The 27,347-nt window shown below is 45.7% G+C and overlaps 1 protein-coding gene and 1 long non-coding RNA gene across 5 annotated transcripts; one reads left to right on the plus strand and one right to left on the minus strand.

Moving 5' to 3' along the window:
• The first annotated feature begins 5,251 nt into the window (after nucleotides 1-5,251).
• LOC310882811 (uncharacterized protein) lies at nucleotides 5,252-13,065 on the plus strand. Of its 4 annotated transcripts, none has more exons than XM_083802074.1 (11): nucleotides 5,252-6,841; nucleotides 7,234-7,355; nucleotides 7,471-7,528; nucleotides 7,893-8,189; nucleotides 8,571-8,715; nucleotides 9,306-9,469; nucleotides 10,293-10,424; nucleotides 10,889-10,996; nucleotides 11,309-11,387; nucleotides 12,000-12,112; nucleotides 12,451-13,065. In XM_083802074.1, the coding sequence occupies exons 3-11, from the start codon at nucleotides 7,478-7,480 to the stop codon at nucleotides 12,967-12,969; spliced, it is 1,608 nt and encodes a 535-aa protein (XP_083658200.1). In that variant the 5' UTR covers nucleotides 5,252-6,841; nucleotides 7,234-7,355; nucleotides 7,471-7,477; the 3' UTR covers nucleotides 12,970-13,065. The 4 variants fall into 4 exon arrangements, with proteins under 4 accessions (XP_083658200.1, XP_083658202.1, XP_083658201.1 ...); XM_083802076.1 differs by having other exon boundaries at nucleotides 5,252-6,629; XM_083802075.1 differs by lacking the exon at nucleotides 7,234-7,355.
• Nucleotides 13,066-21,626: 8,561 nt separating this feature from the next.
• On the minus strand, nucleotides 21,627-26,027 carry LOC310882380. The gene is made up of 3 exons (XR_014572930.1): nucleotides 25,860-26,027; nucleotides 25,279-25,418; nucleotides 21,627-22,588 (listed from the first exon to the last, which is right to left on the minus strand). It is a non-coding gene; the product is annotated as an uncharacterized lncRNA (long non-coding RNA).
• Nucleotides 26,028-27,347: the final 1,320 nt, after the last annotated feature.

Genomic DNA, 27,347 nt, shown 5'->3' on the forward strand with positions numbered 1-27,347 from the left:
TGGCCCAGGCGAGGCTCATCAGGGTGATTAGAGCCTGCTGATGCATGCAGGGCACTATGATAGTAACTGACTTATTTGCATACTTTATTATCACTAATGCAGTGCTTGAGGAATATGTATTTTGTTTCTGGTATCTCTCTAGAAGCTGAATGTTTTTCCCTGCATTGTGTGAAGGTGGAACTGGGCCCCTGAAACACAAATCTCTTCAACAAATTTTCTCCTTGCACTGCCCATCTTAGGTGCAAAGGTGACACAAACATACACGTGGCTCTGGACATCCATTGGCGATGGAAGCAAAGCCCAAGGGAACTCATATCTGCTGATGTCGGAGGCTACGCGAAGCCAGGAAAGAAAGTTTTTAGCCTCAGTTTTAGGGCGGATGGCTGCCTGCAGCAAGCTCATTGCCACCTGGGTTGGGGGTTGTTTCCTGAATGACATTACTTGATTCATCCCAATTTGTTATGCTTTTGTCAGATCCAAGCTAACCAAGTGACTAAAACACACCCATGAAGTACATTGTCTGACATGGCAGATGTAGCCCTTGCAGAGAAAAAATAAGCGTTGTTTTTTTTTTTAGACTTCTCATAAGTAACCAAAGAGCACATGGAATTATAAAACTGAAACAACAAAATGCCCAAGAGACATTTTCATGTTTACCTTGTGTGCATTAAAATATATAATAAGGCTTTATGAAATAGGCTGTATTTCTCCTCCAGACATTCCCGATGTGTAATAGGGCTCATTTGAATTGGAAAACAGAAAAGTCTTGGAATCACTCTAGACATAATCTTGGGGATTTTCCAGTAAATTCAATTTATTTTGGACTTTGCATGTGGGCCTGACTGAGCCTTGGAAGGTGCAGGAGAATTTTTTGGAGCCCCTGTGTTAGATTTCTATCTGTTACACAAGTGGGAGCCCAAAGCAGTTGTATTTATAGCATGAGATTTACTTCAGCATTACATCTGGATGTATTAATCAAGATCATACTCTGGCTCCATCCCTAAATGTTTTCCTTTTTTTTTGAACGTAGATGAGAGGGAAAAAGAGTATTAAAGTTCTTCATATTTATTGTACCCCAACTGAATTTATGTTCAAAAAAAAAAAGGGGGGGGGTAAATGAGTAAAATATTTTCCCCTCTTATAACTTTCTTAAGCTTCTCATTTAAATGGCTTCAGGTATTGGATCACATGAGGATAGAAAGGAGACCACCTTCCAGTGTCCATAAAAATTTTGAATTACAGACAGCTGCATTTTTCTTCTTCATTTCTACTGAAGAACGATGTTTTCTCAGCTTTGTGGCAGTGCCATTTCACTGTCATATGACAGGGCTTTTTCTTCTCTCTTGTTAAATACAAAGAGGTTGGCAAAGCATGTGTGTGACTCCTGCAAGGAGGGAGCACAGGGCTTGAGGGGGCCTCAGGAGATCGTCTCATTTATTTTCTTGCCCCAAGGCAGGATCAGCCCTGCCTGCATCTTCCCTGACAGACGTCAGCCACACACATCTTCAGTCAGACTAAGGGAACAGCACCGAAATTCAATGAAGTATGTCAGGTTCCAGTAACAAGCGACTATTAATTTGAAAGCATAATTATTGTTGGGCAGGATTGTTTCTTCAGAGATGGTCTCTTAAAAGTGATGCTGAGAGCAGGAGGTCAAATCATCCCTAGCTCAGCCGAAGGAGGTGGAAGTGGGGAAAGCTTGAGAGAATTATTGCATTCTGATTTGCACAGAAAAGAAGGTGGGTAAGAGAAATGGCTCTTCCCTTCCCTTCCCTTCCCTTCCCTTCCCTTCCCTTCCCTTCCCTTCCCTTCCCTTCCCTTCCCTTCCCTTCCCTTCCCTTCCCTTCCCTTCCCTTCCCTTCCCTTCCCTTCCCTTCCCTTCCCTTCCCTTCCCTTCCCTTCCCTTCCCTTCCCTTCCCTTCCCTTCCCTTCCCTTCCCTTCCCTTCCCTTCCCTTCCCTTCCCTTCCCTTCCCCTCCCCTCCCCTCCCCTCCCCTCCCCTCCCCTCCCCTCCCCTCCCCTCCCCTCCCCTCCCCTCCTCTCCTCTCCATTTTTGCAGAAATGTAGTTGCTTTTCCAGGAGGGAGGCATTTAGGGAGCTGGATCTGACACTCAGGTGTCTAAGGACCTGAATATATTGCCGTGGTTAAAACCCAGTGTGATTGTGCAAAATTAAGCTCTATGCATGCCTGGGAGTGCATGCGGGTGTGCAGGTGGACTGAACGCAGTAGCCTTACCCAAAACACAGCTGCTTTTTTTTAAGACAGTGAAAAGTTTCTCCTGTCAAAGAAATACTCACAGAGTGCTTATGGAAGGTAGAATCTGAGCAGAAATTAAGGTTTGACCAGACTGCACAGGCTGGATCCTCAGGTGGTATAAACTGGTGCCTACAGTGGCTCTGACTGCCAGGCTACGTGAGGCTTCCTCACCCACCCTACTCGCAGTCTCTCCACGTGCCCATCAGCACCGAGGTTGGGCGCTGAATCAAAAGACCATTTTGACTACCTCATGACTGATTCAGAAGCATATCTTTATAAGAAAGCTTTCCAGGTTCTATAAAGACGAGACATTCAGTGAACGGATTGGGATGAAGTCCCAGGTCCTCGAGGGTTCACGGCATCTTTCCATGGTGCTCAGGAGTGCCGAGGCTTTGAGCTGTATTGCAAGGGGGTGAAATACTACCTCATTATTTCCACAGTCCAAACACCATAGCATAATACTACCACATGGCAGCCAGAAAACGAATCTTAGGAGATACTGACCATAAACAAAAGTGCAATAAATACTTTTCCATTAGGCAGGCAGACGATCCATAAGCACTCAGCCAGCCAAGACAACACTCAGCTCAAAAATGCCAACGAACATACCAGGACCATTTGTTGTTCGGCCACTCACTCTTTATCCAAATGTCCCAGGCTCTCTGACCTGCCATGAGTCATGTCACATTCCTACAGGGCTCCAGGGCAGATGCCCACACAGGACTCTTCCTCCAGTCCCTGCTTGGACATGAATGAAATAAATTTTAAATTCCCCTGCCATAGAATATCTGTTCAGGAGTTTCAACTTTCTTTTTTTGTGGGCAGCTCCACAGAGAAAACCTGACCTGCCTGGATGCCTGCAAAAAGGGGCCAGACCTGGGAGAGGCAAGACTGCATCTTCATCATGCTGAAAAAAGCCTTTTTGCTAGTCTGGGATCTTGCTCTGCACTGCTGTGCTCTACCTCTGCTGCCCCTTCGGCTATTTAGCACAGTACTAAGTACTTTGCTCTGCAGATGTATCCTGAGAGCTTTTAGAAGTGTAAGTAAATATTTGCAGACCTTTTTGTCCTCCCCTACAAATGTTTAGCCTTTATTTGGAGAAGTGTTCAGCATCCAGAATGCCAAGGGTTATCAAACAACTCCATCCAGATTTAAATACTGTTTTCATACTACACTTTCAATGAAAGATCTCTGAGTGCTGTTGTGAAAGTGTGAACTGATGAAGTCTCACAGCATCATTTGACGTAGGTATCATCAACCCACTCTCTTACAGTGCTCGTTTAAGACACAGGATGTTTTCCTTACACACCCAAGGTCAAAGCAAGTCGGTATCTGAAGCAAGACAGCCCAGTGCCAGACTCCAGAATACATTTGATGAGGTGTTCATTAATGCAAAATTAATGACTATCCATCACCGTGCAGTGGCATTTATCTAAAGGTGCTCAACAAGCCAGTAAATAACATATAACAATAAAATGCACATGGATTTGAAGTCCAAATCATCTTCTAGTGTCAACAGTTTCTACAAGTAAGGAATCTGGCTCCCTAAATCCAAACAAACCCAATTAAAGAGACATATAATGAACTGACAGCTCAACTTCTGAGATTGGACTGTTCTCATTTAGGTATGGGTCGAGACTAAATCAATTTAATTATTAGGTACTTTCAGGATGAGCACAAAACAGGGAAATGGAACACAAATAGAAGACAGGAGATAACAGAAAATGCCAACACGTAAAAATAAGAATTAAGGTCCTGTTTTTTGTGTACTTTGTAAATTTTTCCTGCATGTTTATGAAAGATGTTCAGCAATGAGCATTAAAGGTCTGAGTTCTTATTCAAGAAAGCATATAAAGACCTGTCCCCAGCCAAGAAAGGACAGGCTCAGGACTAGGGAAGCAGGTACCCCCCAGCCAGGAGGAGCTGCTGATGGAAAACCTGCACAAAATCCCCATTCCCTGCTACCGCCCTGTACAGAGCCCCAGGATGCAAAATGCATTAAAGAGGAAACTGGTGACTTCTCATCTCATCCTGCCTGACTGTCAGCAAGGGGCCTTAAGGGCAGGGGAGATCTCCTTGCTCCATGAATGCTCTCGGCTTCTGCAGGCTCCTGGTGTCCCATGGTCACAGCCACAGCAGCGGTCCTCCTCCTGCGACACCTCAGCACATCCGCTGCAAATGAATCGGGGATTTGGCATTTGCAGCAGCAAAGACTCTGCAAACCTTCATTATTCCAAATGCATCCTGTCCCCCTTCTTACCTAGTTTAAAGCCCTCTCAATGAGCCCTGCCAGCTCCTGGGCTAGGATCCATTTTCTCCTTAGAGATAGGTGGGACCTGTCTGCGGCCATCAGGCCGGGTGCCGAGTAAAGTGCCTCATGGTCAAAAAAAACAAAATTTCTGTGTTGGCACCAGCCTCTGAGCCACGTGTTTATCAGGTGGGCTTTCTGTGTCCTCTCTGTACCCCTCCCTACCACTGTAGGGATGGACGAAAACACCACCTGTACTCCCGCTCCACCCACTAACCGTCCCAGTCCCCTAAAGTCCCATTTGATAGCCTTCAGGCTTCTCTCTTCAATATTATCACTGCCAGCCTGGACTAACTAAAGAGGATAGTAATCAGAGGGGCAAACCAGGTTGGGAAGCTTTCTGGCAACATCCCTGACCCTGGCCCCAGGGAGGCAGCAGACTTCCCTACGGGTAGGGTCAGGCCGACAAATAGGGCCCTCTGTTCCCCTGAGAAGGAAGTTGCCTACAATGATTACCCTTCTATCTTTCTTGGTGGAGGCAGTCTTGAGGCGTGGAATAGACTTCCTCGTTCTAGGCATCCTCCTGGGTAGATTTTCTACCTCATCCTCACCCACTGATCTCTCAAGCTCCAGGGCCTCAAATCTGTTGTGTAAGGGCACCTGGGAAGGTGGGGCCGGTGGGGGGGGGGGGGGGGGGTGTTGCCTGCGAGGTCGAGCAGGGACCTGTCTCCATTCCTCCTCAAATCCTAGGTCCCTCCCTCTGCCCGACAGTGACAGGGCAGGGGGTCCACCCCCATTTGGGGTGTCCCACCCCGGTACCTCTCCTTCAGGCCCTGCAGGGAGTCGCTCCACCAGTCTATCTCCCGCTCACACTCCCTGATAGCCCTCAACCTCTCCACCTCCTCCTTGAGCTCTGCCACCAGGCGGACCAGGTCATCCACCTGCTCGCACCTCTCACACACAGTATCTCTGCCTCCCTCAGGCATGCAACGATGCAATGATGGCAGCAACAGGCTCAGACACTCCCTGCATCCAGAGACCTGAACTGCCGCATTTTTGAGCGGGCAGTCAGTCTGGGTGGGTACAGACTTTCTAGAGAGAGCTCTCTGCCTCGTGTAGACCATTGCGGCCTGGCTAGTGGTAGACAGCCGCTAGATGAATTGTTCTTATGGGCGGGGGGGAACGCTCTGCCCTGCCTGAGCGCGCCCTGCCCGCACGCACTGGCGCCCAAACTGTCGCGCCCTGCCCTTCTGACGCATCACGCCCTGTTTGCCTGTCCTGTTCACTGCGCTCCTGGTCTCTCGTGCTCCCTAGGGGCTGGGGCTGGCTTTTGAATGTCAGGGTAGAGGGGCGTTGCTGGCTCTGCCTACGCCTCATCAGCCTCCGTCAGGAGGGCTGCCGGGTCCTGGCGGCTCCCTCGAGTGGCCTCAATGCCAGAAAAAAAGCCCTGGCTGTCCCAATCCCCCGCTCCGCTGCAGAACGTGTCTGCCCCGGAGCCGATCGCCTCAGCAAGTCAATATATGTACCTCTCTATCCACTTCCTTTCACGCCAGTCTGTCACAGAATCACAGAATGTGCCACAGGTTGGAAAGGACCTCCAGAGTCCTCTGGTCCAACCCCCCTGTTCAAGCAGGGTCACCTCGATCATGTTACATGGGATCATGTCCAGACAGGTTTTGAGTATCTCCAAAGCAGGAGACTCCACAACCTGTCTGAGCAGCCTGTTGCAGTGCTCTGTCATCTGAACCGTAAAGAAGTTCTTCCTCATAAGGCGATGAAACCTTCTCCTCGTGGCTCTGTTTCGCTTGCTCAGAAATACATTCTGAAACCCACCAGCTGAGTCAGGAACAATTATGAATGTAATCTGTCTAACTTAGCACATCTACAGAACTCCAGCGCCTAACTCAGAAATAATTATTTAAACTCAAGCAACAGGGCTTTGGTTGAAACACCACGGGAAGCTCTTACTGTTCTCTCCCCCTGCAGTGTATTTCCAAGGACATTTAGTAACTGTCAGCTGAACGCAAACGCACAACAGAGGGTACCCCAACACAGACGGGCAGCAGCTTCTTCTGCGTCACCTTTCAGCCCGACCCTGAGCACCGAGTTGCTTTATGAATTCCAGGTATGGCATTGCAACTACAAACTTCTGAGTTCACTTGCTGATTCTCTCTCTAGGTCCAAAAATGTCCATGTCGGATTTCTCCCTTAAGTCCCCATTCAGAAAGAATGGGTTGGCCTATTAGAGAGTCCTTCGATAGTTTTGTTGGCCAAAGAGCTGTAGCCTGAAAGTCAGAAGTCTCCGTCATACTACAGGAAGAGAGAACATCCCCAAGGGTAAATTACCTGACATTTTGATATTTCTCTTACTTGTCAAAACCAACCAAACACACACAAAACCGCCAACATGCATAAATGAAAGAAAACCAAGCACGGCGTGCCAGAGCTGGTCAAACACTTCTGCTGGTTAGCTCTAAGAGAGAATTTGAAGTTAGCTAAGTAGTGGAGAATAAAAGTGAAAACCTGATGCTCTCTCTGAGGGCTCTTAGTATCTACCGCAATGGTCCGCCCAAGAACTTGTCTCTAAGGACACCAAGTTCTTTCTGGGCATGGTTATGCACCAAGTTCTTTCTGGGCGTGATTCTGCCCCGGGGAGTCTCTGGCCGGTCTTTTGGGGCAAGGAAAGCCGGGGTGCCAGCTTGGTTGTCTTGGTTTCCGTATGCCCATAGATGCAGACAGTACCCTGGCAACTGTGGACTGATTGTGTGCCCATAATGCAGACAGGCAGGTTAAAAGGCAGCGCCTCTTCCTGCGGTCATCACTTCTTGGAAGTGCAGTTGTGACAAACGAGGTAGGACAAGGCTTTTCTCCAATGCATACTGTGAACTGTTGATCAAGCTTCACGTTCGTTAGTCAAATGAGACCAGTGAATAAGAGAGTGTTTAAATTTGCCTTCCTTTTAACAGGCACGAGATGAGTGCAGCAATGTCACAGGATGAAAACTCAACTGAGAAAACCCTAGCGGTAAGATTAGCTCCTTAAAAATGCACAAGTTCATGCATTTTTTTGGACATAGGTGGTCTAGTGCAAAGCCTGATACTGTTCATGTGATAAATAGGCAAAAAAAGGGGGCAAAAGAAAAAAAAAAGTGAAATGCTGCAGATAATTGAGGCTCTGCTTACCTGCAGAATAAACTGCAAGCTCTTCAAGTGATGGTGTCCAAAGCGCGCAGCTAGCTCTCACGTGCACTTTCAGGGAGTCTTTAGTGGAGACAAGATCCTCTACTAACATGGCCAGTGAATATTAGTCACCAGATAGAGGCAGAAGCAGCATCTGAAGCTCAGTCTGAAATACAAGCTATGTCATGATGTACCTGTTGCATTGGCAGGGCACGATGGAGTCGCCTGACTTGACCCCACAGAGGGGCTCTGTCAAGCTCCTCATGGAGAAATGGGAGTCCGCCAGTGCTCCAAGACCCAACTTGGTGCTCCAGCACCCACTAGCCCCACGGTCCCTGGCACGAGAGAAAAGGAGCCATGTCAGCACTGTGAAAAAAGTCCTGGCAGACAGCGGGAGCGTGGACATGATCAAGGAGGAGCCCCTGGGCGGCCCTGGTGAGATTGAAACCTTCCCCATTGCTATGAAGGAGCTTCAGAGCCACTTTGAGAGCCTGGGTGGCAGGAAGGTGAGTGCAAGAAGGTTCTGCAGTTGAGAATGATTCCCCCTCTATCACTGTGGACTTGTGATTCTAGCACTTCTGTCAACATGAGGAAAGCATGTGCAACTGCCAAATAACCTTATTTTGCAAGGAGACCACGGCAAAAGAAAGTGCAAGATACTGCTAAGCATGACGGTGCGATGAGCTATCAGCTAAGCAGCGCATGAATCCACCATTCACAACCTGCAGTGCCACAGAAATTTACCATAGAGCATCGTGGAGAACACTAGAGCCAGAACAGCCCCCCCTTCCAATCCACTGCTTCTTCATATCGTTTCTGCCCCCGAGAACCCTATCAGTCTCCTACCAGTAGCTTCTAACTCACATCCCCTTGACGTCTTCTAACAGGGAGCAGAAAGTGAGATGAGCTCACTGTCACCAGCTCGGACTAGTCAGCCTGGGAGCAATTCAGACATGATGGAGTCCAGTGTTAAAAGGAGGAGGGCAATCTTCGAGATGTTCTCAGAAAACGGACGAAACAGCAATGCTGAAGGTTAGTCTTACCACTTTGATCTGATTTCTCGCTTTAGTTCAGCGCACTCGACCTCTGTCGTGACGAGGGGCAACCACACTCATGTCATCAGGGCAGTCCCCAGGCCACCCAGGAAAAGAACATGGTGTTCTTATGAATGCAAAACAAGCTTTCCAGCTTTCTTCATTTTATCTTTGTGTTATGGAGGAGTGCCCAAAGCCCATTAAATACTTTTTGAACAAAACACAACAGAATGGTGTCCTATGTTTAGAGAAGATAACTTTTGATGAAGACAACCCAAATCTAAAAATATGATATCAAAAATATGGGCAGCATTCATCAATTATGAAAAAGCAGTAACTTCCTATTCTCAATTGGTGAAGATAGTTTGGATTTGGTGATGTGTTGCTTCCGTAACAACACATTAACTTTTGATTGTGGCTTTCAGGTTTCCACAAATCAAATGCTCTGTTCTTGATGTGTTCTGAAGTAAAAGTATGACACAGTTGCTAAAAAGTTGGCAGTACTGTTCATTTTGCCTACTGCTTTCTTTCAAGATTTGAAACACATGCACCCATCTCCCTCTCCCCAACCATGACGTCTGTTTGTAGTTTCAGTGGTTGGTCGCAAACCTCTAGGAGGACTACCAGAAGAGAGCCCTCCCAAGACTGGCAACACACCGCTGGTCTTCCAGGAGAATGTCTCCTTAAAGGATAAACTGGCTCTTTATCAGGCTGCAGCATCCAAGGCAGAGACCAGCAACTCCTTTGCTAATGTAAGATACCAATGTCTCATTATCTTCTTAATTCTACGTTTCCTTTGCACAGGGTCAGATCCTAACTGTCTTTATTTCTACAAGCAAGCTATCAGATGGATCACGGGGTGGATCAAAATTTAAATCCGAAATTAGGAAACTTACATAGCGAACATAGTCATCCTTCAGTCTCTGTTTACCAAATGAGATTTTTCATGCTATATGCCTCTGGTCTTTTGGACAATCCCCTTTAATTCATGGAATTACTCTTCTTTATAGTCCACCTTTGCCTGAACTTCATTTATGAGGGCCATAGGCGTGAGAGAGATCAGCAATGCGGTTATCCTATTTGCTCATGATAACAAAAAACAGCAGTTTCTTTATCACAACAAATATTCTTTATTGACAAATAATAAAATCATATTCAGAAGCACAGTGAGTTTAGAGCTCTTGCTGCTCAAACTGAAGAATTTGAAATTGCTGCATTATAAAATAGGGGCTGTTTAAGATAAGGTACAGGAAGAGTCCAGGTGTTTTCAAACCACACAATTCCTGCCCACTGGCTTCTTTATTCCCTAATCGCTTTTGCGTATTCGGAGCAGATTCCTGCGGTTCCTTGGGCAGAGAAGGTTCAAATTCCCTCCTCCTGACACTGCAAACAATGCTGCAGTTAGCTGTCTCTCCCCAAAAGGAAGAACTGTAGGAAGCCTGGCCCAACTGAACCGTGTTGAGAACATATGAACTGCTTCATTTACACTCTAGAACACCTTGCCCTTTCTTGTTGAAATGGACAGTACGTTCTTAGTACAAATGGAAAACACCTGGCCTTATTTAATCACTCTAGATTTCAGAGGAAATCAAGTCCTGCACTGCGCCTGGTGGCCTGGCCGCAGTCAGGAGACAGTTTGAGAACGGGCAGACCACCTCTTCAAGGATCACCTTTGCTCGTTCCCAGCAGCAGCAGAAATCTGCACAGGTAACAATGCCATTTTTAATACTAACAAATGAGGTCTTCCATGCTAAAGAGCTTGAGGGAAAAATACCATTAGTTGCTTTATTCCAGAACTAGTACACGCATCCTCATTAAACAGAGAAGCCGTGGAAAAATTTGCACCCTGTTTTCAACTCGCTAGGGTGTTAACTCTGTACCTCCTCATGTTGTGTGGCTCTCTCAGCTGTTACGCAGACACAGCTTGCACGTGTACGTCACGCTCTGACTTGCCCTCCTCGAGCCTTACCTACCTTCGCAAGTTCAAACTTCTTGGTACATAGGGCCCCTTGTGGTGCTTGTAACCCGCTAAATCACCAGGGTACACTGCCATAAAAGAACCGTTTGGGGTTACACCACTTAAAGTAGAATGGATTTGTGACGGCCCTTCACAGGCAGAAACAAAAATCCAGATTACTGTTAATTATGCAATTCTTTGTATTTGCCTTCAGGAGACCTCAATTACCACTCAGCCCCTGGTATCAACCAGCACCAGGGAAGCTGACTGCAGTGGGATGGCTTCCAAAGAAAGCCCCGTGGAAGCCTTTCAAACAGAAGAGGTAACTTTACCAATTAATAATTATATAATTTGGTGGCAAGTATACCAAGATGTCGATCTTTATCTGCTTTGTGTCTTACTCCAACACTACTTGGTACAGCAAGATAATGATGTTCTGCTGATAGCCAGCCTCATTTGGCAGTGCGTAACAACGGTTTTAGAATGGTGTCCTATACAGTGTTGTTTGAATGTGGTAATGAATGGGGTTTCCCATTCATGCTTCTCTGCAATGTTTCAAAGACGGTGGCAGAAATATGGAAAATTCTTACGTGTTGCACTAAATCCCCCACTAAAGCGAAGGTTTTGTGCACAGGTTTCTCACGAGGAAAAGGTTACTCCGGAGACAAACGGAGACAAGGCTTCTACAGCGGTGCAGCACGCTGATGAAACAGGTAAGAAGTGGCTTGAGAGTAAAGGCTCACAAAGGAGCACAATGGACCAAGTCCTTGGCAACTGTCTTCACTCCCACAAATGTGGGACTGCTCTTAGGATACAGATATGTGACATTGCTCCAAGTTATTCATTGCCTCCTTCTGCAGCTAAGCACATTTATTGATCTCAGTGGGACTTAAGAAATAGGTAGATATGTTGGTACACAGAGAGGAGGTTGGGATAAGAAGGTGGCTTCAAATATGTGTGGAGCTGCTGGAAAGAACTGGGCATTTTAAGAGTTGTCTGAAAACACACGCAAACGCTTGCCCCTGTATAGACAAAGCTGTGGATGATAAAGGCTCGATTTATAGCCAGGCAGAATAGGCCTGGAGACCATGAGCACGGTTAGTCCTGGTATTAGAATTCATGTGTTAGGTTAATTAGGTGAAGACCTAGGCAAAGGTTAGTTAGGTAAAGACCTCAGTCAACTCTGAGCCCGGGCAATGCAGGTACAGCAAAACAGCAGGCAATACCATGTCCCATGTCTCTCAACAACTGATTTCTCTTCACTTTGTTCATTCTGTTCCTTTTTTTTTTTTTTTTGGTATTCTTTTGTATTTTTTCCTTTACAGTTGTCAATGCAACTATGAATGGGGAGATCCCAAAGATTTCAACACAGATTTGTAATATGGAAAAGGCTCTTCACAATGACAGGGAGGCGGCAACATCTGTGCAAGATGGAAAGGTCTGTGCTTTTAGTTAGAGGTATCTTCCTGTGTAAATTAGAAATCTGTAAGATTAGACATCGGTTCATCTAATACAGTCTGAATTTCTATTTTCACTATGGAGTTGTAATTAAAATGTAACCCATGAAAGTGGTGGGAATAAACAGAGCTTAGCAATCAGGGGCACATAAAGTAGTATTTAGTACAGTCTGTAATTCAGCAAGTACTTCTACTGTGTGACAAACACAACTGAAGAAGAAGTCGATAAATACTTCTGCTTTTCCTTTCTTTCTCTGCTGAAGGCAATCTCTTCTTTCCTTGTTTTCATTCTCTAAATGTGTGTATTTTCTGTTGTCAGTTTCTCAGATGCACAGAATCTGTCCATTGGAGAAGTGAAAATAAGTGTCAAAAAGTTGAAGACCAGCCATTTCTAGGGGCACAGAAGATGGAAGTGCTATGCCAGCCAAAATATACAATGCCTTCAGCCGCTTCCAGAATCAAAGCTATTAATGCAATCATCAAGAATCAGCAACATGCTGTAAGATGTCCACATCACCTTGGAGCTGGCGCACCGATTCAGAAGTGTCAAAGAAGTGAATTCTCTGCGGACCAGGTGCTCCCTAAGCCTCAGGAGCCACGGAAGGGAGAGCCATTGCGCCAGCCTAAAAGGAAAATCAGTTCTGCAGCTTCCAGGCTTAAGACCATCAATGAAATCCACAAGAATCAAAGAAATACTCGAAGACATCCAAACCAGCAAGAAGCTGCTTTACTGGCTGACAACGCGCAGTGGTTTGAAACCACAGAATGCAATGGAAAGGACAAAGATGGAGCCCTCACAGGCTGTGTTGTGCAGCAATGCACAACACGTTTCCAATAAAAACCTGTAATGATTTAAAACTAACAGACTTGTCTGAATTTTTGCTGCCTGTCTCTCCTCCTAAGAGTCTCAGCAGTCTTCTACCATCTTTCTTTGGCTAAGGCATGTAGCTAAAGTGATACTCCAAATGTGTGCCTAACAAATACTGATGTGGAGGTTTAAAGCTTTTTTTGTAAGCTGTCCGAACGCTTTCCTTTACTGTCCTTCTTCACATTTAGAAGACCCCAATCTTCACTCTCTGCAGGCACCCTTTGTCTCTGGTATTGGTGACCGCGGTCAGGACACCGGCTGTGCCCAAGGACAAGCTGGAAGGGAAGCACACTTCTGGAGCAGAATGGGGACACAAGCGGAGTCTCAGCCTTCTGCTGCGATGCAGCAGATTGAACGTTTCATTCATGCAAATGCACATTTCCTGGCAGTGCCGGGGCTGGCCTGGAATCCAGACCTGGTCTGCTCAAGGTAGAGCCATTATCCTAAAGTGCTTTTATTGATCTGTTGACTTTCTCTCTTCCTCTTTCTCTTCCTCTCTTCACTCTGCCAGCCTCCTAAAGACTCATATCTTGTCTCATGCAACCAAGCTATTTTAAGGGGCAAACAACGATTTTGAAGTCGGATTAGACAAACTGTACCTGACCAATGTGAAAGCAGATATCTCCTGAATGACATCTGAAGTAGGATCTGTCTCCATTTACAAACCGTCCTCCTTTCTATCCCCCTTGGCTTTTTCCTCTCTAGGTAAGTCCTTGTGAACTTGAAAAATTTGGAAGAAATCAGTGATTAATTTCAAGGCCAAGTACACGTCTTCCTTGTAGCAGCCCATTCCCTGCAGTGGCAACGTCGTATTGTCATGCTTATTTTTGCTTGGTTAAAGAAAGCTACAATAGTAAATTTATATACATGCTTTGATATCTGCCAGTGTTAAAGACTGAGATTTACAGAAAGGCCTAGAAGACTTAGTAGTTGATGCCTGTAGAAAGCCAAAAAGACCTGCCTGCCTTACTGGAAATTTCAGGCCAAATGTGTTAGCGTGCAGTATATTACAGTCACCCAAGCTACAAATCCCTTTGAGTTGGAGATAAAGGGAGAAAGATAAATACTGGAGAAAATGTCTACAGTCCTGTGTATTAACAAATACTCGGAAAGCAGGGTTGAAGTTGGTTGATTTATTTTGATTTGCTATTTCATTGTTCACAATTTCTCAGGTTTCTGGAAAAATGTCTTTCTTTCCTATTAACATTTCTCATTAACTAATTGGTTAATACATGGAGGTTTAGTTAATGGTCTGAAAAATATGTGGGTAAACATTCTGTTAAACAGGCTAAATTTGGTTATAGGAATGCATTCAATTTATAAATCTAAAATCTAAGGTCTTTCATATAGCTGAATACATCCCCATTCATGAATGCAATATTCATTATGAATACTGGATACTTAAAGCCTGGCAGCATTACAAGGAGCCTGCAGCAAGATGTGCCTGGGGACTCACTGGCAGGCAATGCCCCGTGCAGAGGAGGGCTGAGGAGTGGATGGAGACTGAAAGATAGAGGTAAATTTAAAGATTGCTTTTATTAGCAACTTTAAGGGGTCAGAAAAGATTGGCCCCAAAGGAGGGATGTGACTGAGGCTAGCATAGTAAACAAATTAACTCAATATCTAATTATTACATTTAAACAATAACAACAAAAACAAAGAAGAGATTAAGTAACCTCCAGCTGAACCAGCTCTCTGGCAGCTTGTGTTCTACTTGCCAATAAATAACAAAATCTATCAGTAAAGCTTTTTCACACATTCATACTTCAGATACCAATTTCAGCCCAAAGATCAACTCCTGACACTTACTTAGGTGAATTGAGGTGAGAGATGTTTCTACTGATTGAAAAGTCACAAGAAGGGAAGTTAATACCATTATTTATTTGTGTGGATGGAGATCATGGAGCACATGGCAGGTGTGGGAAGCTGGCTGGTGCAGTGCCAGAGCTCAGCATCCTGCAGCACCAGGTGAGACCACGCAGCTGGCAGCAGCTGTGAACATCAGAGCAGACCCAGTGTTGTTGGACTCCACCTGCTACAAAGGGAAATATAAAGGTCCAAATGGCTTTCAGGCAACAGACGTGAATATAACTGATAACAGCTCTTGAATTGAAAACCTCAGCTCCTGAGGCTGGGTTGGGGCCTTCTTTTTCACGGTGTGAGATGGTACACCTCGCTGCTCCCTAGTTTAGACACTGGTGGCTGAATTTGGTAATTAAGGCTGAGCCTGCAGACGTATCTGTGCAGACAGGTCCCAAGGGGAACATCTTCAAAACCATTTAAGCCATTAATTCCCTTTTAAATCAATAGGACTTGGGCACCAAAGTATTTTGGAAACTTTGACCATTGACCTCTAGCATATAACCGAATCATGCCAAATCATAGAATCACTAAGGTTGGAAAAGACCTCCAAGATCATCTGGTCCAACCATCCCCCTACTACCAATGTCACCCACTAAACCATGTCCCCAAGCACCACGTCCAACCTTTCCTTGAACACCCTCAGAGACAGTGACTCCACCACCTCCCTGGGCAACCCGTCCCAATGCCTGACTGCTCTTTCTGAGAAGAAATGTCTCCTCATTTCCAACCTAAACCTCCCCTGGTGCAACTTGAGGCCATTGCCTCTAGTCCTATCCCTGGTTACCTGCGAGAAGAGGCCAACCCCCAGCTCCCCACACCTTCCTTTCAGGTAGTTGCAGAGAGCAATAAGCTCTCCCCTGAGCCTCCTCTTCTCCAGACCAAACACCCCCAGCTCCCTCAGCCGCTCCTCACAGGACTTGTGTCCCAGGCCCCTCACCAGCTTCGTAGCCCTTCTCTGGACCTCGATGGGCCAGGGCCTCGATGTCCTTCTTGTAGTGAGGGGTCCAAACTGAAACACAGCACTCAAGGTGCAGCCTCACCAGAGCAGAGTACAGGGGGACGATCACCTCCCTGCTCCTGCTGGCTACACTATTCCTGACACAAGCCAGGATGCCGTGGGCCTTCTTGGCCACCTGGGCACAGCCAGTGCAGCACTGGAAGAGGTCTGGGAGGAAGGCTTAAGATCCACACAATTTTAACAACCATCAGTTCCACAGTGCCTTGGTGGGACCTGAAAGCAAATGGTTAAGCAGCGGCAGCCCAGGTGTTGGATTAGGAGCAAGCAGGCGGCTCAGGCCTGCAACCACCGGCAGTGAGGCAGCAATTACTGAGCATCACACATCCCTGCTCACCACCCTGGGACCTGGAAAGGGAGGTGGAGAGCTGTGTAAATGGCACCAGGTTGTTATCCCCAGGGCACAGAAGGAGAAATTAAAAGACATTGTTACAGGGCCAAGATGGCATAGTGGCAAACAGCGGCAGCAGGAATAGAAACTGGCTGTTTGCACAAGCTCAGAAACCAAACACTGCTTCTGAATATCCCGGTGCTTGGGGATTTCATTCCAGCCAATGTCTATGAATATCCTTCTTTTTATTTTAATGAATAAAGTCTCCTTTCTCATTGTAGTGAACAATTCCAGTGGTGATTATCATGCATTTTTATTATTTATAGAAAACTAGTGAATATGAGGAAAACAGTAAGATTACCATATACCAAATTCCATTTTCCACAAATGTGGAAACTGCAATTGCCCTGCATCTTATTCAGAATACATAAGGATGAGTGGAACTCAGAAATTTTAAAATGAACTTCTTTAGCTTGAGTCTGCATCCTTACTCCCAGTTTCATATCGACATCTCTGTAGATGTAGATGGAAAGATGGATTTGGTCAGCGTTTTGTGTGAAAAACCTTGCTGGATCCGGAAGAAGTAAGGCTGCATCAGTAGATGAAGCTTGTCCCTGCAATTAGGATTCCACCTTAGCTCCAGAGTTCACACATTAGCTCAAAGGAAGTTTCCAAGGACATTCAGCAGTTAGCAGAGCCCCTTGAAAAGCATCAAAGGTCCCGTTTGCTGACATGGCCTTGGTCAGTGAATATTTTGTGTCCCAGTATTACAGGCACCACTCTACTGGAGCTGACCTGAGTACTTTGCATGCCCCACGTTTAAGCATCCCGTATCTGCCTAATCATAAAGGCACCAAGAGCCCAGCTCCAGCCCCGAATGGTCAGTGGGCCAGTCTCTTGGCACAGTCATTTTTAAACGCGAATTAGCCTGACACTGTACATATTTTTCATGCATAATTATATGACTATCTTGTCAGAAAGCCTGGCCTGGCAGTTCTGCCCACAAAGCAGTTGGTGGTGGCTGGATATATGGGTAAAACATAAAGCTAAAAGGCAGCTTAAAATTAGGAAAAAGAAAAATAAAACAACATAAAATGTTGCAGACAAGTGAGTCCACTAAAGTTCTTAGATCCAACTCTGCCTAGAAATGCCAAACTGACTTAAATTGGAGGATCACATCCTAATCCCATATAATTAATGTTTGTCATCTTGCTGGAAACTGCCAGATTATCATTAGTTCATCTTTTGTGTTTCCAGGAGAAACTCATTACTCAGTGAGTGAAACGTTAGGAAATTATTTACAATTATGCTGCCGAGAGCAGTTGGCTAATTCCATCTACTAATTAGCACCACTTACATAAGTATAGGTAGAGTACTATAAATAATAACAGTAATGTGTGCCATGCTGGCACCAGCTCTCTGGGTCTTCTGTGCAGCGGTGGAAGCTACCCCCTCTGGTGGCCTTTTAATGGGATTTTACTCAAACCACAAGAAAGGTTCCTAAAAATTACTCTTTGCCTAGGGTGGAGAGAGTTGGAGCAATTTGCAGAGCAGGTTTTTCTAGCCTACTTTCTGCAGTGGGCACCTTTGGTTAATCACCATTTGAGGCTTTCCAGCCTGCTCTGGAGGAAAGTACTTCTGCACGGAGCTTTAGGCGAAGCTGAGAGGAAGAGAAAACCAACACCTTAGGTCTAACCTGGAAGCTGTTGCAAAGATTACAGGAAGAAACCACAAAAGTGCTGAGACTGTTGGTTTTGTGCCTCTGGTGACTGCAGTCTCCTTAACTCAACCAACCCCTGAACCAGGATGGAGTGCGTAGCTTCATCACACATCCCCTTTGCACTGGTCCCTTTGTGGCTTTCATCAGCAGCAGCTGTTGCATTTTGCATTCAGTAGTGATTAGCCTCTGGAAAAAAAAAAAAAAAACCACAGAATAAACAACAAACAAACAAACAAACAAAAAGAAACAAAAGCAACCCCCATCCCTTAGAGCAGCAATCTACCTTCCACCCAGCTGGATCAACTAACCAAAAGGCAGGGGAAATTTGTCTTGCTTGCACAGCAGGTGTGTATAGGCAGCCCTCACCCGAGTGAGACCTGTGCTAACCAAAATAACCTGTACTACTTTTTTTTAATCTGACCTCCACAAACCCACAGTCACATTATACTGCCGTTTTGCTCGCATTCACCTTCCACCTCCATTAATCTCGGCCCTCTCTGCACAAAAACCTTGGTTTAGCACAAACTCAAGCTGCAGCCCAGGCTGCTCCATGCAAATCTGTGGAGTGGCTGGAGATGTGCGTTTATATGTGAATTAAGAAAAGACAGATTTATATTACTTTAAGGAAAGAATTGGAAGCACCTTCCTTCAGAAAGCACTGCAGGTTGTGGGCCTTCCATGGACAAATGCAGGTCTTCCTGTCGGAGGTGGGGACTCACCTTCCTCAGGTGCTGTACGGAGCCAGGCGCCTTCCCAGCACTCTGGGTCTCTCTGGAAGGTCTAATGCCTAGAAACAAAGAATGCAGAGCCCACATCCTTCCTTGGATCTGGGCTGATGCATTGGCACCTGTTTGGGAAAAGAAAAAAGATTAACGCACACTCGAACAATATTTTAGTCTCAACCAGCATTTGTCTCATGTGTGGTTTCTTCTCCCAGTGACTTCAGGGACATCTGGGATGTTAGAGAGGGAAGACGAATGGTGTTGCAACACCAAGGCACACACTGACAAAAATAAGCCTGGAGAATAATTCTCCTTAAGGCATTGGAATGTGCAGAAATGAACAGCTGCCACCCTAAAGCACTTTAAATATTAGTGACATAATAAAACACGTATTTTCATTGTTTCATATGCCTCTCAGTTTGCACACTTAGCCACAGCCAAAATTTCCTGACTAAGTGCATGGAATTGGCCAACAGATTCAGCCAAACAGTCTCAGATGCTGGAGTCCTTATTACAATGTTCCCAGCACCAACTGCCTGGAACTGTTTAATAAGATGGAATTGCAGTTTGAATGACACATATAATCAAATTTCTCATTTGTTTTCAGAAAGAAAATCCATCTAATCTGAAGCAGAAGAGAATAGAAGTGGTTTTGAGGCAGGCAGTCCATGTTCCAGTATCAATTTAGATGCAATTCAAAATATAGGATTTGCCTTAATGGATCATCAGGTCTTAATATAGAAGGAAAATGAAGGTATAAGAAGGGTTATTGAATGCGAAGGAAAGGCTATTATTAAAAAAAAAATAACAACAACAAGTCAGAGAGAGAAAATAAAATAGATATTTCTGTGAATGTAAGTAGAAACAATTACTACGTGCAGTAGGATTTTTCAAAACCCTTTGGTCACTTGCTATATCCAGAGCATTTTCCTGCTGTGGCAGGAATGTTCCCTATTGCTCGTGATCCAATTTGCCAGGCAGTTTTTCAATGACCCATGCAACACACCAAAATACTCCCTACATGATTATTGCACCACTTCAATCTACAAGATGAAATCATATAATTTTCATTACATGGAAAAGCCTCCATCCAAAGTGGCTTGCTTGAAGAAGCAGCCAAAAGGAATAGTTTATTGCTTTTGCTGCTATTTTAAAACATATAACCTTGATTGTTTCTAGCTCAGTACTTTCTCTTTTCCTTCTCAGTATCACTCTCAAAGAAAAGCTGGTTTCTTCATCCACTGCTCAAATCCCACTGTTTTTTCTTGTTTCCTGCCTGCTGCCTCTCTCGTTAACTCAGCTTTTCATCAAATATATTCTTTAGGAAAAACATTAAACCAACAAAGCATACTCCCCTCCTTTGCCACATACTTGTTCAGATTACTTGCCTGTTAAACTGATGGGTTGTCCAACGCACCATGGATTTTCCCCCAAACCTAAAAAAGCCATCAGAAGAGCACAGCCCAGCACTTCAAGCCCTTGGCTCCTTGCTGCAGAACCTCAAGCCTTGGTCCCACACTGCTGACCTCCCAGCATGCGCCACCACGAGACTAGGGGCAGCTCTGCTGGCACTGGGGCTGGCTCAGCTCAAGCCCCAGCTGAGGGAAGGCAGTGAGCAGGGGCTGAGGCAATTTGCACCAGTCCAGTCTGCAATGCTGCAGCAGGACCCACGGCACCAGCCTCCCGCAAAAGCCATTCCTAAGGCTCACAGCTCATCCAGTGTGTCCATGTAGGTTGTAGCGCATGAAATTTTAGGATATAGTTCACAGGGTTTTGCACTTGTGCTCACTGGTCTTCCTCATCTCATTTCCCTTTCTTGCCGTGGCATCCAGCTCCCGGACAGACCCCCCCCTTTCCAGATATGTCACCATTCCTCACTGAAAAGGTGCCCAGAACCCCCCAGATCCTTCATGATGATCTTCCACCCTGTGGGGGAATTTTTCTGATTTGGTACAGATTAAATAAGAGCACATTTCCTGACAGCTCCCACCTCTTCAGCCTTCTGCCCACGTGTCCCACAGTCCATCAGCTCACGTGGCCATCAGGCCCTATCACGGGTACTGGAGGAATTGCATTGTTAGAGGTGGCAATGACAGAACAGGAGCAGCATCTGTACCCTGAAAATTATGTATGCAGCAAGTAACTCCACATCCCTCGGTCTTGGTCCCAGCACTGGCTGTGTGGCAGCCCCAAAGTTTCCAGATGTGACAGCCAAGTTTTTGCTGGGAGCCTCTGGGACAGCCAGCCGGAGGCAGGTCTGCATGCAGGCACTTGTGCTCGCATTCTGTCTTGGTAAGTCAACGGCAGAAATGACTCCAATTTGATCCTGCTCACAGCATTCCCCTGGGTCAATGGATATCAAGATTTGCTTTGTTGAGCATCAGGGAAGAAAGCCTGGGCTTTGAATGTTACCTTTATATAAATGTATAAAACCAGAAATGCAGCCGTGGAGACATGCACATTCACTAGTTTTCACTGCAAACTTTAAAGTCATCACAACACTTTTTATATGTCAAATTCAAAGGGCAAAAGTTTGCCGTTGTTTTATTTTTATTCCCTCTTATTTGATTTTGTATTTCCAGCATGATACAAATCAGAGGCTTACACCAGGATATAAACCATAAAAGCATTGCCTCATTACACACACAAATGTTTGGGATTAAAATTATAGGCTACTGGAATACATAAGAGGTGGATTATAATTAGTACCTAGACTTGCGGGTGATGAATCACAACAGAGTATTTTATACCACCAGCCTTGCACTATGTAGTGGGTCAAAAGCTAATGATCCCAGCGATGCCATTCAGCACAAGTGCTGCGGGGCCGGATGCCTGTTGTCACATCTCAGCTAGCGGGTGACATTGCGTTGGACTTTCCTGGAAAGCAAAGGTGGGACTTGTGAAGGGTGCTAGACAGGCTGCTCCAGGGCACAAAGGTGAAGAAGGTTTATCTCTGGCTGCTGCTTGTCAGGAGGGATGAAGCAGAGAGAAAGCTGAAGAAGAATAAGGAAGGGATACTATTAGTGCTGGAAATTTTTCAGTTGAAATGGCTCTTTGCAGGAAAATCACCATCTCTTGAAATTGGAAGTTTCTACAGGAATTGCAGGCCTTCAGGGATCCATTCTGCTGGGAAGGAAAGGGTGACAGATGGGGCAGTGGGAAGGGAAATTGCCCAGCCTCCCTGGAGCATCCACGCGGGCTGGAAGGGACTGTCCGGTGACTGACCAGATGGTTCTCCAGGTTCTCCAGACTTCAGTCCCACTCACCACGAGGTAATTTCCAGATAAAGTTGCTGAATTTAAAAAGAGAAACACGAGCAGCTTGCACCACGCGATGACAACGCAGACCTTCCAGCATATCGTCTCTCGTGGACTCATCTCCACATGGACCCACTTAATATTTAAATATTGCCCAGAGTCACCGTCAGCCTCGCCACACCACTGCTGTTTCTATGTATTTCTCAATGGATTGACCAGTTAAGAAGCTGCAAATTCTGTTTAAATGCATAATTCCCTTTCTGAAGGCATGCTGCTCCCAACACCTACATTTAAAACCACAGCATACACACCCGTGTATGTGCACGCAGCCACATGTCCTCACGAGACACACACACACCCGAGGGAACATGTCAATTACAAAAACACCCTGCATCTCATCTGTCGGTAATTCTGCCCTCACATGTGCTGACAGTGAGACGATTATGAAGGTGATTGAGCTTTGAGACGTATTGCTGCTCTGTTCAATGGTGCTGATTGGCAGCGGTGATTAAATGACTCAGGCGAGGGGAAGTGGTATTCAGAGGCTGACCAGGCGGAGCATGGATGCAATCAGTTTAAGCGTCTGAGGATAAGTGCTGGTTTTCTTCCTGAACAGCGCTGCGGTTCGGAGGAGGATTGCTGGCTGTCTCCCTGCTGCTGTCCCCAATGAGGATACACGTCCTGTGAGTTAGGACAGGAGCATCAGGTTGGCTATTTGTCTATTTGTTGTGGTTAACCCATCTCGTGGCTTCAGGGGAAATCCCAGGTACTCTGTCACTACCTCCTAAACATCAAACTGAACCAAACTTTGGAAGGTCAGAGAGGACTTTGTGTAATTCCCTCTCCCGCCATGATCTGCAGGAGCTGGGCCTTAGGGCTCCTGCTTCTTTTTTCCAGCTCAGTCACTGGATTCTCCATCCAGTCAGTCACTGGTTTGCGGCAGTGTTGGAAGTGCCCATTTGCTAGGGAGAATAGAGGGCTATTGAAAAAAATAAAATAAATAAAATAAAATAAAATAAAATATGACCACCTGAGCACTGACCAAACCATAAGATTACACACTTACCCTGCAAATACATTTGATTTTAAATTGCTCCTCTGAGTTACACATGGTGGCATCTGAACCCTCTTCTCTGGCCTGGAAGAACCCCATTTGACATGTGTGAGGGATAGGTGGCCACACAGCACTTGACACCAAGCTCTGGGCAGAGACCTGGTGCACCAGCAAGCATGCGGGCCCTCCGCAACCCTTGCAACATTTCAGGGTTGGCTGCCTCCTAAATCCTTTCCCAGTCTCCTTCTCATTTCCTGACCAGCCTTCTGGTGAACTAACATAACATATACATCCACGAACACCTCAGTATCCTCAGCATAAGCCAGTTTTCACAGACGAGTAGAAGCACAAGATGTACTGAGGCCATACAGAAATCCCACTGTGGCTAGGGGAGGAGTAGTTTCTGCCTTCTCTCCACACAAAAGTCCCCCTGAAGCCTCCTTTTGCTGTAACATCCCCACTCCTGTCAGTTGAACTATTAACATGGGTGCCCTTGCACAAGCAGACTTTGCACCCCTTCTGTTGCAGAGCTTAAACATCCCCGTAAATATCTCCATAACCAGAGTGAGCTGCCCTCGATGAACCTGCCTTCTGCCTTGCAACCTTGCTCTGTATTTGCTCTGCTGAAGACCTCAGTTGTCCGTGTCCTGCTGGTGGCCACTGCCAGCAGCTCCCTTTGGCAAACCTTGTTCCTCTATATCAGTAGCTGTGACAGGGACTCTGCAGGGCCACCTTCTGCATCTCTGTCCATCAGTCTTCAAAAGAAACCCATCACCAGAGTTCAAACAAGACCTTTTCAAGCCCAGATGGGTCTGGAGAGTGCTTTAAGGACTTCAGCAGGTCTGGACAAATCTGGGCATTAGCTTAAAGCCTGGGGGTAGGCACAGTTGAAGCACCCTGGAAAGAAGACCCTATCCATCCAGTCTCACAGGTGAGGCAAATGAGATTTAAAAAAAAAAAAAAAAAGGAAATCATTTTTAAAAATCACATTATAAGCAATTATCTATTATGCTTATATTATTATAAGCAATTTGTATGCATCTGTGTGCATTCTTGATCACCCTTTTTGAAGTTATCAGAAGTTGAAATATCTGTCTTTGCTTTCTTTTTTTGAGAGGAAGCTGAGATTGTTCACTTCCATTGTCAGAACACAGCCATTGTCAGTTAGACACAGCCATTACTTGAATGAATTTTCCTTTTTTTTTTTTTTTCCCCAACATTTCTTGAAAAGAATCAAGACCTCCTGCTGGGGTCTAAATTAATTGTAAGCCATTGGAAAAAATACTGTGCACCAGCATGAGACAACTCAAAGGAATCAAAGCAAGCAAAGCATCTGGATGCCCATATCAATGTGCGGTTGTATAAACCAACGACATGATCTCACTTGAGCACTGCATTCGGTTTTGATCATGCTGTCTCAAAAGCTGTATAGAAAAAAAAATAGCAGTATTTGTTAAAAAAAAAAAAAAAGCAGAAGTAATGGCTTTAGAAGGACCTGCATATGAACAAAACCCACAGGAATCAGGAGATAGTAACATCTAACAGATGAAATACTGGAAAGGGACACAGGAGGTCTGGGTTCTCTTCCCCACTGTCTTTCACAGACTGGATAATCTCAGAGGAGTTATTTTACCTCTTTACTCCTCAGTTTCCCCTTCAGTAAAACTGAGGAATAAATGACATTTTCAAAGGACATGCTCTGAAAGAACTGTGTAAGAAACCCTCTAAGATGACAGCTATTAACTGATACTTAACGTGCACATTGGCATCATCTTTCTCTCTGGCACCTCTTCCTCTGCAGTTTCCTCTTGCCCCCTCTCAAAGCTGCTGGCCACCAGCAGGGATGGGTTTCTGACCTGAGGAAACCACTTCGCTGATCCAGCGTGGTAATTCCTACCTGCTGTGGCAAATGTTTACTGAGCTATAGAAAATATCAAAGCTATAAGGGTGAAAACAGAGAGAGTATTTATGCAGAATATGATACTCCAAGGAACAGCCTTCAAAATAGACTTCTAATTTAGAGAAGAGTGTCGAATGCCCACTAGGGTTACCGTATCATGCATCAGATTTCCCTTTTGCAGGTTTTAATTCATGACTTCCCTCATAAGGCAGAAAACAGATTAATTATTTTAACAATTGTTGACTGTAATTAGATCATCACAGCCTCAGCTCTTCCCTTGGGTATGACACAGCCACCAGTGCAAACCGCCCAGAGCAAAGGTGACCCAGGCCTGGTCCCCAGAGGAGGGTGCTGCTAGTATTGTCTTGCAGTGTAGTCAAGAATTAACCCTCCTCACCCCATCGTATGGCCACATACCTTCATTCCTAGTGGTGGGAGAGGAAGATGTTGCTCCTCAGCCATGGGTCCAGATTTCATCTGAGGCAGAGGTCTTCCTCAGGAGCCCACAGACTAAATCCTGCCCTACATTTTCTTAGCATTGCTTCGAGGAGGTTTCACTGCAAGAGAGAAGGGCTTTCTGGGAGGTCAGCCAACCTGAGTGAGGTTAAGGAAGGATGGGGAATTCCTGGGGTGCAATAGCACTGATTTAGGATGGAAACTATGTCCTACGCAGGGCAGTTGCTCACACATCTGCCCTGCTTGGCACCCACATCCTACGTGTTTGTCAGCTTAAGTGCTGGGAGGAGGCAGTGGAGAAAGGACCAGCAAAGAAGTGGGAGCCTTGCAGAGGACCACAGCCTCTGCAGCTCCCAAAGAGCACTCACATAGCTCTCAGGACTCACCACCAGTGAGTTCCTCTTTATTCCTTTTCCTAATGTTCGCTTCACAATTTGCAGAAGCATCGTCTTTCAGTATTAAAATGTAATTAATGATTTTGCTGTAATGAAATTAATAATTAACTGGAAAGACATTTGAACCCTTTGTTGAACAAAACTCACTAATATTATGATGTATTAGGACTGTCTGGGCTAGTCTGTGTCTGAAGCAGCTATCCCACAGCTGGCAGGGAGCCAGGGGCTGCAGAAAACATATTTTCTTCCTGTCAGAGCATTTCTGATGGACTTCTACAGTGCAGTAGCAGCCCAGCTCACAGGCACCATCAGATCCTGGTTTCTGGATCCTATCAAAAACAGAGAAACAAAACAAAAGGTTAAACAAAGGTGGGGAGGAGGCAACAGCCTCAGCTGGCTAGCTCCCCACCAACTTGCTGTCATTTGTGGGATGCCCAGGTGAGAGGGTTTTATAAGAACTTAGAGAGCTTCTTTCAGAGGAAGATGTCCATCCAGCAGAGCAGCACAAGGGACCACCAGGACTCTGGGATGATGGTTTCCTTGAACTGGTCACAACGGTACCACACGCAGGACTGGGAAGTTCTTTTGAACTGGAATATTTCATCTGCTGGAAGTACACAAAGTACAGAGGCTTGAACTGGGAGACTGTGTGTGGAAACACATTAAGCCTTTAAGACCTCAGACTCAAACCAACTAATTGGTGGCACAGGGCCTCTGCCACACCACCTCAGCCTGCAACTGAGCAAGCTCTGTTCTTTGGTGTTGAAGCATCTTAAACTAAGGTTTTAGCTTTTCCCCGAAGCCAACTGAATTAATCAATTCCTCCTCAGCATTGAAATAAAGCTCTTTTTCTGCTAGGTGGGTCAAAAAAGCTCAATCTATTTTGACTGTTCTGTTCCCATGAATTCTATTACAATATGTTGCAAAGGGGAAGATTACAGAGAAGGCAGAGCCAGCGGCATGCCTTGCTTTATGAGGGGGAAAAAACACACACACAATTTATTTTTCATTGCTTTATGATGAATATGAATTCAATTACATGCAGAGGAGAACTGCAGTAGTCAGTCAGAATTATACTCAGCTAGTAGCGAATATAATGGCTTTTAACAAGGAGAGCTTATCATCAAGGCTCAGACAAGCTTGAGTCCCTGTCGCACCTGATGAACCTGCAGAAGGACACAATGGCTATCAGAGCTGAGGAGTCATCTTTCATCTCCACGGCTTGAGGAGGGAGGGGAAAGGGGTGTTAGAGCAAGCCTCTGGTCATTGCCAGCCCTCAAACCATGCACATCAGGACCATGGGCACCACGGGCACCAGGGAGCAGAAGGACCATCCATCAGAACATGAACACGTGCAACAAAAGCAACACAGAAATGTGCTCGTCTCCCTCTCTGTTTCTCTCATTTTTCCCACCAGACAAAATACGTCTCTCTCTGCCCCTGGTTAACGTTTCCAACAGCCTGGTAAAGCTCTGCAGAGCTCCCAAGCTCAGCACCCATGTGTGCAGAACACAGTTCTGCCACAATTCAGCCAGGCATCTGGGTCACCGTGCCCCCGTGCACGAGTGCACCTCTTGCTCTTCACTTACAGTGCTCCAGTCACTCCAAAACACCAGTGCTGGAGTTATGAGGTCT

The sequence above is a fragment of the Anser anser genome, assembly GCF_964211835.1.
Source record: "Anser anser genome assembly, chromosome: 16".
Taxonomy (NCBI): Eukaryota; Metazoa; Chordata; class Aves; order Anseriformes; family Anatidae; genus Anser; species Anser anser.

Coding starts and splice junctions, on each gene's coding strand:
- LOC310882811 (XM_083802073.1), top strand. Junction 9,470..10,292: donor CCAGCAACTCCTTTGCTAAT/GTAAGATACCAA, acceptor TAATCACTCTAG/ATTTCAGAGGAAATCAAGTC. Junction 10,425..10,888: donor AGCAGCAGAAATCTGCACAG/GTAACAATGCCA, acceptor ATTTGCCTTCAG/GAGACCTCAATTACCACTCA.